The sequence below is a fragment of the Rhopalosiphum maidis genome, chromosome 2, assembly GCF_003676215.2.
Source record: "Rhopalosiphum maidis isolate BTI-1 chromosome 2, ASM367621v3, whole genome shotgun sequence".
Classification (NCBI taxonomy): domain Eukaryota; kingdom Metazoa; phylum Arthropoda; class Insecta; order Hemiptera; family Aphididae; genus Rhopalosiphum; species Rhopalosiphum maidis.
In genome coordinates this window covers 30,532,270-30,544,558 of record NC_040878.1, presented here as the reverse complement: position 1 = coordinate 30,544,558, position 12,289 = coordinate 30,532,270, and the positions used below count along the sequence as shown (strand labels likewise).

The following is a 12,289-nucleotide window of genomic DNA, read 5'->3' as shown; positions in this document are numbered from 1 at the left end:
AGTTGCATCATAGATACCTAATTCACTGTGAAAGTAGTTCTTAATTTTTCGCAACAACATAAACATTATATACATATCTATCAATTTAAAAATATGCGCATACTTATCATGTTTTTCGAATTAACTTGAATAATTAACATAATATAGTACTTATAGAAATATACAATATATAATCACCCATGTTATATATTTTTATTTAGATAATAACTATTTATGTCAAATAAACATCAATCTTGGAATCACGCTATTCTCGGAATGAGAACGAAATTATAATCACGTCCATCAATTAAATAACTACATAAGTATATAAATTAATAAAAATATTACATCACACTTTGTTTTGAGTGGGGAAAATTGATTTAAGAAAACGGGTTTAATGTTTAAATGTTTATATATTAGCTTTAACATATTACAAAGCATTATCTGTCCGTCGTTTGAGTGAATAGGTTTGAGACGTTAGTTTTTTCTTAGTACTTTTCTATTTATACACAATGAACGGAAATGCTACAGTGATTGAAAATAACTTAGGGGTAAGTAATCGAATTAAATAATATTGTATTATATACAGAACATACGATTATTATTTTATATTTAAAATTAAAGTATGATTTTATGTATTATTATTATAATATTTATTGATTTAAAAAAATATTATTATATAGTTTTTTTTTTTTTTTTTGGCGCATATTAATAATAAAAACATTAACTTATTGTTACCTAGTAATTTTATGATAATCAAATATAACTATTATACTTTATACTATAAATAGTTCTTTTTTGATACTTACTGCTTATTAACTTTTTATATTGCCAGAAATATTTATTTAATTATATTTAGACTCTTGGAAACATTTTCGACGATGATGATTTTAAAACATAATTTTTTATAATTTTATATTTGTCACAATTCAGGACAAAATATTGATTTTAACATTTATGTTTAACCTAAACATGTTTTTTTATGTTTCTAAATTTAATAAATTATCAATAAATAAGCGATTTACATTATGAAAATAATTTGATCATTTGCGAAATTTATTGCGAATTAGATATACAAATAAATTATTTTATCTTGTAATCAGGGTATAAAACAAAAAAGTTTGTTTTAACACATTAATATTGTCATTTACCAATATATATAGTTATATAATATGTATATACTGTTCATATATTTAAAAACTTATGATGGTAAAATTACTAAAATTTCACAACGATGATATTAAATATATAACCAGTTATAAGTTTTATCTTATTATATTTTGAGTATTAATTGTGTTATTTTGTTTAAATGAGTTATTAGGTATAACTTAAACAAGAAATAAAATATTATGTAACTTTTTTTGTTTCGTTTATATATGTATTGTATACTACAAATGTACGTATCATATATATATATATCATATATCAGGCGATTTTGTTTTAAATATGAAATTTATTAACATTGATGTAAAGAAGTATAATATTATATTAAAATATATACTTAAAATAAAATAATGTAATAATATAACACAATATGCGTAACAAGTACATATAGACAAGCGTTTTATTGATTTAAAATAATTCAGATACAATCTGACAGAAATATATATTATGTAAAAAAAAACATTTGGCATTATTCTAGGCACCTAAGTTACGCAAAGGATCATACATAGCTCCTCTTGATGAAGAATCCATCACACTAATATTTTCACCGGGAAATGATAGCGTTGGAACTCTGGCCAAGGCTTTAAAACTCTTCAAGGTAAATGCATTTACACTATTTACAGTATATCTTTATTATTTTGAACTAACTTAGTTCAATTAATAATTACCTAAATAATTTGTTTGACTATAACAACAAAATAACACCGTTAATGGATCATAAGTGTATGTACACGATACCACTTGTTTGTTCGGGATATATTATATTACAGTATATCTTAACGTAACGAAGGTAAATAAAATAATTAATTATTTCGTAGCATAACTGACAGTGATTAAGCAAGGAGTGTCAAATGCGTGATTTCCTATTTATGTAATTCAAATTTGTATAAATTATTTATACGAGGAAAACACTAACCTATCAAATCATAACATATTATGATTGCAAATTGTAGTTATCTAATAATAATAATAATTATAATCTGACAGTGATTTCTATTTTTATATATAGGAATACAACGTGAACCTGTTGCATATCGAATCCCGATCGTCGGACAGGATACCGGACCAGTATGAGTTTTTTGTTGAATGCGCGCCAGGTGGTAACGTGCCCAAGGTGGTGGAAATATTAAAGAGCACGATGACGTACTGTTCTGTGGTATCTAGAAACAATCTCAACGACAGCAAAGTGAAAGACAGTGAGTGTTTTCAGGATGATTTATGGATGGGAGGGATGGCGGAATAAGGGACTAACACGAAAAAGAATTTTTTTGTTTTTAAAATCGTTACGTTTGTCTTGTAGTATATGTACCGTGGTTTCCGTTGCGGATCCGAGATTTGGACAAATACGCCAATCAGATTTTATCACATGGAGCTGAATTGAATGCCGATCATCCCGGGTTTACAGATCCTGTATACAGAATGAGGAGGAAGTATCTGGCTGACACCGCTTTGAATTATAGGCAGTATGTGATCGACAGCGTATTATTTTTACAATTTATTAATCAAAAAATAATAATTAAATTACTATAATTATGCAATTTTAATAATTAATGAATTATTATAGGATATTACATTTTATATATAAGTATATAACCATACTTAAAAAATAAAATGTTTAATTTACAGTGGAGATCCATTACCTCATATTGAATACACACAACAAGAAGTAGAGACGTGGGGCACAGTGTTCAGGGAACTAACTAAATTGTATCCGACACATGCGTGTAATGAATATAACCACTTATTTCCTCTATTCGTTGAAAATTGTGGTTATAGAGAGGACTGTATACCACAATTTGAAGATATTTCCAATTTTCTTAAGGGTAAAATAATAATAATTATTATAATTACTGCAGATCTTATATTATGACGTATGCAATAGAATATTTTGAAAATTAAAATATTAGGATTCTATCAAAATAATATTGATAATACCTATCATATTTGCGTAAAAAACCTATTTGATAAAAGAATTTTTGTTTATGACATGATTTTAATTCTCTGCAGACAGTACTGGATTCACTTTGAGGCCTGTTGGCGGGCTTCTTTCGTCCAGAGATTTCTTAGCCGGACTAGCTTTCAGAGTATTTCATTCCACACAGTACATCAGACATCACAGTCGGCCATTGTACACGCCTGAGCCGGACATTTGTCATGAACTGTTGGGCCACGTACCATTGTTCGCTAATCCAGCTTTTGCACAATTCTCTCAAGAAATTGGACTAGCGTCGCTTGGCGCCCCCGACGATTACGTTAAAAAATTGGCCACGGTAAATGCACATGTACAATATATCTATATATACATATCTTATACACCATGCACATGCACTTGACCATAACAGCTATATTTCGTTGCGTTGAAATACTTACGTAGGTAGATTTATTTGATAACTGCTGTGACGCATTGGTGATTTTTTTATACATAAAAACACTGTTTAAATTTGACAATTTTGATTTTATGATATAAGTACGAGATAGGTCGATTATGATCTAATTTAGATTTAAACCTGTTAATCAATAAGATATTATATTTATAGCGATTAAAATGTAAATATATTTTAAAACGCCATTTAGCAATTTACCTTATTATACAGATGTATATAAAAGAAAAGAAAAAATACTTTCTTTATGCTCATAATTACTTATAAGAAAAAAAAACAGAACCCACTCAAACGCATCATATTATTATAACTACATGCCTACATAATCAATTATTTATTATTAAAATGTAAGCAATCACGCGAATAAAATCCGTTTTTTTCAATAATTTCATTATAACAGGCTAAATATAATGAAAATGATTATTTTCCATGAAGTCGGCATGACACATTTAAACTCTTAGTTTATGTTATATTAAAAGCACCTACCTATGGCGTGTGTTAAATATAATATAATTATTGTGACCGAAGCGTAATAATATTATAATTTTTGTATCGGATAACAATAATAACCCTATTTATAAACAGATAGTGCGTAACGATCAAACCGTACACAATATATGCATACTTTTCACGTGTAATATATAGATTATAAGAATTCGATATCGTAATATCGTAATAGTGGCGTATCGGTTGAGATATTAATTTTCTTTTATGACGTAGGTACAATGATATATACGTACCCGTGTTACACGGTCGTTCATGCGTTGTTGTTTACCGTCACAAACACATATATATATACAGAATGATTCGGCTAGCATGCTCACCCCCATTTATCTTTTAATCATGAATTTATTGAAATTCTGATTGTTTCAACTTCTAAGTATATTTAAGGATTATACTTTCAAATATTTAGATTTGTTCTGTTGTAATACCGACTTATTGTTTTTAATCATCCTTTTTCCCGGGAAGTTGTTAATCAGGTGACTGTTTTAAATTTCTTTTTGTATCTAAATCGAAATTCGAAAAAGTAGATTTTCATTTGTACAACTTTATGTTACCTAAGAATAATAGGTGTATAATAAATTTGTGTGGAAGATATGAGGGCTATGATGACTGTATAATAATTACAATTATTTTAATGATAAATTTAAGTTTTCAACATTTTAAAATTTATAAACATTGTCGAAATATTTATTTTACTAGATTTAAAACTAAATTTATTTTATATTTTCGTAAGACAGTAATATTGTCTTTACAATATACATTTTAATAATTCAGAAACTAACAGCTAATGTTTATTCATCAATATTTTTAAACGATCATCTGCTTAAAAATGTACAGTAAAATAAATTGGTTTTTATTTGAAAAGTTTGTATCGGCTTAGCTAGTAGAACTCTCTTTAAAGTATATAAAAAAATCTAAATATTTAGAAATAAATCCCTTATGTATACTTTAAAATTAAAAAAAATCAGGATTTGAATAAATGTATAAGAAAAAAATATGAGTGAATATATTGTGTGCTTGGTGAACAATTCTGGTATATTACAAAAAATTAACGATAAATATATTTTGTATATGCAATGTTATGTATAATATGTTGTGTGCCGTGTTGCAGTGTTATTGGTTCACTGTCGAGTTCGGGTTGTGCCGACAAAACGGCGAGCTGAAAGCGTACGGCGCCGGATTACTGTCGTCGATTGGCGAACTCCAATACTCGTTGTCGGGCAAACCGGAGCTGAAGCCGTTCGATCCCGAGGTGACCGGCGACCAAGAGTACCCGATCACCGAGTACCAGCCTATATATTTCGTGGCCGAGAGTTTCGACGATGTCAAAGACAAACTCATGTAAGCAGCAAACGCGTTTTACATTAATAATGTTATGACTCCATACTCACTACACTCACCCTACTACCGTTAATGAGAAGCAGACAAAATGTTTGTTTTGTTCCTAAAGTGACTTTAATGTGTGTGTGTGTTTTTTTTTAACAGAAAATTCGCAAAGACGATACCGAAACAATTCGGAATTCGGTATAACCCTTACACGCAAAGCGTACAGGTGCTGGACTCGAAACTGCAACTGCAAGAGTTGGCCAACAACATCAGCAACGAGCTTCAGATATTGCGTTACACGCTCAATAAGATGGATTGAACACTCAACTGCATCTCCGTTCTACCTGTGTATATATATAATAATAGTTTAGTGTCCCATTATTATTATTGTTATGTCGATGTTGCTGCTATAACTGTTGTTGTATCGTACCTACCGCGTAATTATATTGTTAGATCTTTATTATCATTATCATTGTACGTTGTCCGTTTATACAATAACGCAGCAACAGGTGTCCGTTGGAAAAGCCGCATTTCCACAGCTCCGACAGCGGTATACCTACCGCGTTACGCAATCGCCCAACGCGAGTTACAACAGTTAATTGGGTCCAATTTCCACCTGTTATAATATTGCGCAACTCAAAACAACCCTTGACTAATTTTGTTTAATGAAACCGAACGAGCGCAATGTTTTCACGACAAAAACATTCCTTCACGCTACAAAAACCTAGTTTTAGCGAAATACACACACACACACACACACACACACACACACGCACACACATTATACACAACGTTGGTTCGTTACTGTGTTTAATTTTGTTTTTGTACCTCTATATGATGGAATAACAATTTATCGAGACAGCGCGTATAATAACGTGTTATTTTTATTTACATTACAAAATATTGTATAACATATATAATAATATTATTATTCTTTTGTGATGCAAACATGTACATATTATTATTATTATTATTACTACTACCTATATGATAAGATAAATATTAACAACACATAATATAATGATATATATATCATATATTATTTAATGTATATCAATAACAAAAACAGAAAAAAAAGTGTATACATAATTAATAAAATAATATTTATAAGGTAACAAATAATAATAACATTGTCTTATATGGTAATATATTAGTTATATAGTATTATTTTTTAACAATGGATAATATCGTGGCAAACGTAGACGAATAACGAGTTTGATCGCGTCAAGTCGATCGCATTGATCGCGTTCACTCACTTCACTCGGTCGTGCCAGCCGATCCGCCGTAATCAGCGATCTCCACCTTGCTGAACATGTCTTCCAGCGGCACGCCCTCGAGCTTCGGAACCGCCGACGGCGAAGTTTCCTGTGCGGCCACTACGGGCGCCTTATAGAACTTGCTCAGTCCCTCGGCGGGCACCACGCCGTCATTCCTCTTTACCAGGTACCCTATGTGACCGCCGTGACCGCCGTGACCGCCTCCGCCGCCGCCGCCACCGCCGCCGCCGCCGCCCCCGTGACCGTCGACGCCGTGGTGGTGTGAGTGCGCGTGGTGGCCCGAGTGCTTGTGGCCGTGCGACGCCTGAGCGTGATGCGCGTGCGTGTGCTGGGACTTGCCGTGGTGTTCGTGCCCGTGCCCGAAGCTGCCGTGGTGCCCGTGCGAGTGCTCGGCTTGTCCGTGATGTTTGTGGTTGTGGTCCGCGTGTCCGCCGTGCGCGTGCGAGTGCTTGGCGTGTCCCAGGTGCTTGTGCGTGTGCCCGGCCGAGCCATGGTGCTTGTGCCCGTGCTGAGCGTGCAGCGTGTGCTTGTGCCCGTGTTCGGCGTGCGCCACGTGGTTGTGCGCGTGTTCCGCATGCCCGTGATGGTTGTGCGCGTGTTCCGCCTGTCCGTGGTGCTTGTGCGAGTGCTCAGCGGCGCCGATGTGTTTGTGCGAGTGCGCGCCCGAACCCACGTGCTTGTGACCGTGCTCGGCCTTGCCGTAATGCGAATGCTTGTGCTCGGCCGCGCCGTGGTGCTTGTGGTCGTGGCCCGCGTGGCCTGTATGCTTGTGGTCGTGGTGCGCGTGTCCGGCGTGCTTGTGGTCGTGCTCGGCGTGGCCCACGTGCTTATGAATGTGTTCCACTTTGCCCTCGTGCACGTGCCTGTGTATCACTTCGCCCTTGTGAATGTGCTCGCCGCCTCCGTGACCACCGCCACCGCCACCGCCTCCGCCGCCACCACCCCCACCATGTCCGTGGCCGCTGTGGGTGCTATGGCCTCCCGAATGATGATAGGACGAAAGATCTCCGCCCGACGAGAAGTCTCCATGTCCTAGATAACTATTGAAACCCAACGTCGAATCTCATTATTAAACACATTACCTGTAATCGATTCTTTACCTAATACCGATAATCATTCACACGATTTCAAAATAATTGTCAAGTAGTTGTCGCGATTTAAAACACTTGATTGCATAACATATTTACAAATTATATATATATATATATATAAGAATACCTTTAGAATCTAAACACTATTAAAGACATTATTATTTATTATCAAACGTTATGTAAGGAGTTACGTACCACGACGTATTAATTTAAATGTCACGATCCCTTTGTATCTGCTCCATATTTCTTCATATTATTTTCCTTGTTTGATTTTTGAAAGAACCACACAAGTCCGAGCGATTTAAAATAAGTTAATAGATTTATTTCAAATATATATATATATATATACGGTAAACGGATAAATGTTCAACATTCAGCGATTAATATTACTGTTTTGACAATATTATACACGTGTGTAAAGATATAGGCACCGGTAAAGAATATCACAGGTAGACATTAAAATAATATTGTATTATGTATTTTTACAACCAATTCACCTTTCTTCTCCAAAAGAACCGCCGAAACAAAATAAAGCTAATAGTGTTAAGGTAAACGCCCCGACAAGCTGAAACATTAACAATATCAAATATTGTTAAACGATGAATATATTCATTATTACAGTTTACATAGATCACTATGTGAATACCTTACGCTGTGTATGTTTTGTATTTGTTTAAAGTAAGATAAAACGAATCAATAAATCACTATAGAGTTGCATAATATTTTTACTATTTATATTATAATTATTTACCTTATCATCAATACCTAGCGCATTTTCACGTTGTTGCCTTAGTTTGAAGTTCCATAAATAAGCAAAATTTGAAATAAACCAAACACATATTCATATTTTAAATTTAACGGTTTTATTAACATAAGTACCTATTTAGTTTAGCTCGAATGATTTAAATGGTTATTAATTATTAGGTATTTTAAAATTATGTTCTATTAACTAAAAGTAAAAATTATGATTATTCCTTATTGCAGTTGTAGATTCAAATTATGATTAACAGTGTTTTAAAAATTAATATATTGGAGTATTAAAGTATAAAACTTTGATTAGGTTAATTTTGATAAATTTTACAAAAAAATATTGTCTTTAGAAATACTGGTTATAACTTTATAGATTAAAATTGGTAATCTTGTTTAAAAAAAAAACAAGAAAGTTGACATTTTAAAATCTTTAAACGTATTTATATTTATTTATTATTTAAAAATATACTTTAGACAATAAATTATATATTTAATATCTTGTTCTTTAGCGTGGTGAACCTATCATGAAAATAAAAAAATTGTTATACGACAGTAGATTACAATTAAAAATGTTATTTAAATATTTAAAAAATAAAAATAAATTTAGTTTACCAAACTTTAATTATTATTATCGATAAGTTATCTGCATCTGAAATTAGGGGAACACGAATAACTCGTACTAATATAGGTAATTAAATAAAAATGTCATGATTTAGCATTTAGCTATGTATGTTTTTCTCCAATTCGATAATAAATGACATAAATGACAAGGCGCGAATATTATATTTGTTTTTATTTATTTTATAAAGTAATGATTAAATAAAAAAATAAGTGATTTACATAAATGTAAATGTGCAAAATACGTTTAAAAACACATACCCGCGCAAAACAGCTAGCGCATTCGATGTGTATTTAAGTTAATAAAAAATATATTAAACACGCATAGAAATACAAAAATATAAATAATATTATATATTTTACTGACCATCTCCTATGGGTGGACGACACTTGGTTGCGCTTAGAGAAATACCATCAACAAACTGATAACGTTTAATGAAAAAAAAACAATTCAAAACAACGACGACGTTTTGTTACGATTATTTTGTGTGCGACCGACAGATTTGGGGCAAAAAAAAAACACTCTCAACACAAACACCGCGCAATAATAATAGACGTGTCGTACGGTAGCGCGTGCTGTTTTATGTAGGCAATTTTGTTCCGGTTCGTTTAAAGGTCTAGAGGGGATGATCTACCAAAGACGCATATTTCTGCTTACGTCACACGACGGTCCACAGTTACTGAAGTAGTAGGATTCCGTTCGCAGTCATAAAACATAAAATTGTATATGTATATGTTGTTTTTGTTAATTTTAAACTTTATAGTATTTTTTTTTATATATATAAAAGATCATCTCCAATGTGACATTGATGGACAATGTGCCATTAAAGGATTTCTACCGGCATTATGATGATACAATATTCTAAGATTTCCTAAGTCGATATCTGCAACATCGATTTTTACGGGATTATTAGGTATATGGTATTAATTAATATTATTGTTTGTCACTTGTATAGGTACAACATACGTTTGTATTTAAAGTATGCACTTCTAGGCAGACATTTTAGAAAATATTAGCAGGAGAGTTAAAGTATTCAATTACATATAGTGTATAAATCAGAGAGGAGTTTTGTACCCATATCCACAGTAAATGTATCAATACAAACATTTTTAACAGAATCATTAATTACTTAACTAATATCTTATTAAAAATATAATAAAATATTTATTCAATTTTTCAGAGTACCTCATCCTTGAGTAGGTGATAAAAATGATTCTGTGTCATGGAGATGGTGTATCAGTATCTACTTCTGAGACTATTTTATAGTTTAATTGTTATACTCATTTATTCTTAGTTATTGAATTATTAAAACAAAATATTGTATAATATACTATTATAAATTATAATATTATATCATATTGTATTTTGTTATGTATTAACTTATAATTTATAAGTCAATACCAACGTGTATAATAAGACGATCTGAATAGGTTAAACAATTTTTTTTTTATTGTGCATAGAAAACAATAATATACATATTTATATGTAATTGGGAAAAGATTTGAATCTGATTTTATATGATTAATATATTTTTTTAAATTACAACAAAATAAATAAAATTAGTAAGGAAATATGTTTTTTTTTCAGATTTAATATAGTTTAAGTTCGTATCTCTAAAAAATATTGTACTTCCTAAATTTTTAGGTTGCTCTAAGGATAATTTATGCAAAACTTTATATTATTTGTTCAAGATTTTTCATAGACATTAAATATTTTATTTAAACAAAAAGAAAATTTCAAATATTTCAAATATTTAAAAATAGAGCCAGCGCCTACATTTTAAAATGTCTAGAAAACATTTATATATAAATATAGAGAAATATATGTTACTATATATTATATATAGTATAGAAAAAATTATTTGAAGTTTATTTTCAAAAATATAATTTCAATTTGGTCATAAACAGGCTTTGTACAAATATTTCTGTTTATGTTATTTTTTTTCGTGAAGATTTTAAAAAGTACCAACTAGATCCAATGTACTTACATAAACCACTCTAAAAGTCGAAGATTTAAGCTTTTTTACTACTTTTGTTTTCTAAAGGTGACATCACAATGTTGGGCATAAAAAAACATAATATATTTATTGGTTTATTTAAAATTTAAAATAAAAAAGTGAGTAAAATACAGGTATTAAAAATATTCTAACAATGTATTCTAAATCAATAGGTCTTGAAGTTTAATTATTTTGATAAAAATGAGTTAAAAATATAATATACTATCTTATTTATTATTTTGTTTGATTATCATTATACAATAAAGTTTTATCTGAAAATTAACATGTATTTGGTTTTAGTAAAATAAAATATAATTTATATACTTAATAATAATGTACAAAGTACAATGCATATTATTATACGTAGGAATACAACTTTAATATACAAATATATTTGGTGTTTTTCTTTGAAGTTTTAATGTACCTAGTATCTATATAATTGTATCTTGTTTTTGATAACTATAACCTATATTATACAATTTTCTTCATTTTATTTTTGCAATTGATTAATAATTATCCGTATTCCTTTCATGGTTAATTTAACCTGATCTAGTGGGTGAGCAGGTAACTAAGATAATAAATATGCACGGAGAACCGAATAGGTCATTGAACTACTGTTAGTTTATAATTTTTTAAGTAAAGATATTTCAAAATTATAATTCATTGTAATTTTACATTAAAATCGTAATGCAGTGTTATTAACAATCAAAAATGCAATATAAATTCTTATCTAAGCAATAATAATACAACGCATTGTCTTGCACGAGTGAAGCCCAACGAGTACCTACTTACCCAGTCTCTTTTTAGTATAGATTAAACATTTTAAAATTTTGAATACATTTATTTTTGCTTTTATTAATGTTATATAAATTATAAAATATATAAAAACAATATTGGCATACAATTTAATAAATAACAAAATTATAAAAAGTGTGTTTACGTAAAAATGTATTATTTTGAGTTTCTTATTTCATTTGTTTAATAATAACAATAATCCCAAGATATATTATTTTATTATAAAATACTTTTTTGTATCAGTAACATTTCTTTATTTTGTAAAAATATATAATATAATTAAAAAGTATTGAATACCAAAATAGTTTGAAAGCGTGTACCTTTACATACATTATATATAATATAATTCACAGTAAAATGAGTTTTCTTCTGTTAAAAGCACATTATCGAATTTAATAACATCACAC

General features: G+C 30.3%; 2 protein-coding genes across 2 annotated transcripts; one reads left to right on the top strand and one right to left on the bottom strand.

Moving 5' to 3' along the window:
• Positions 1–406: 406 nt before the first annotated feature.
• On the top strand, positions 407–5,820 carry LOC113555257 (protein henna). Its single transcript, XM_026959661.1, has 8 exons — positions 407–530; positions 1,622–1,741; positions 2,153–2,339; positions 2,444–2,606; positions 2,770–2,966; positions 3,151–3,413; positions 5,140–5,369; positions 5,514–5,820. Exons 1-8 carry the CDS (start codon positions 492–494, stop codon positions 5,671–5,673), a joined length of 1,359 nt encoding a protein of 452 aa, XP_026815462.1. The 5' UTR covers positions 407–491; the 3' UTR covers positions 5,674–5,820.
• Positions 5,821–6,420: 600 nt separating this feature from the next.
• Positions 6,421–9,615, bottom strand: LOC113553131 (histidine-rich glycoprotein-like). The gene is made up of 3 exons (XM_026956299.1): positions 9,458–9,615; positions 8,220–8,287; positions 6,421–7,671 (listed from the first exon to the last, which is right to left on the bottom strand). Exons 1-3 carry the CDS (start codon positions 9,458–9,460, stop codon positions 6,612–6,614), a joined length of 1,131 nt encoding a protein of 376 aa, XP_026812100.1. The 5' UTR covers positions 9,461–9,615; the 3' UTR covers positions 6,421–6,611.
• Between the last annotated feature and the right edge of the window lie 2,674 nt (positions 9,616–12,289).

What these genes read in the sequence shown, in the direction of transcription:
- LOC113553131 (XM_026956299.1), bottom strand. An exon ending in GGTTCTTTTGGAGAAGAAAG is followed by an intron (nt 7,672 to 8,219) that starts GTGAATTGGTTG and finishes GGGTTTCAATAG; the next exon opens with TTATCTAGGACATGGAGACT.
- LOC113555257 (XM_026959661.1), top strand. Translation starts at nt 492, where the DNA reads ATGAACGGAAATGCTACAGTGATTGAAAATAACTTAGGG. An exon ending in AGGCTTTAAAACTCTTCAAG is followed by an intron (nt 1,742 to 2,152) that starts GTAAATGCATTT and finishes TTTTATATATAG; the next exon opens with GAATACAACGTGAACCTGTT. An exon ending in TATTTCCAATTTTCTTAAGG is followed by an intron (nt 2,967 to 3,150) that starts GTAAAATAATAA and finishes AATTCTCTGCAG; the next exon opens with ACAGTACTGGATTCACTTTG.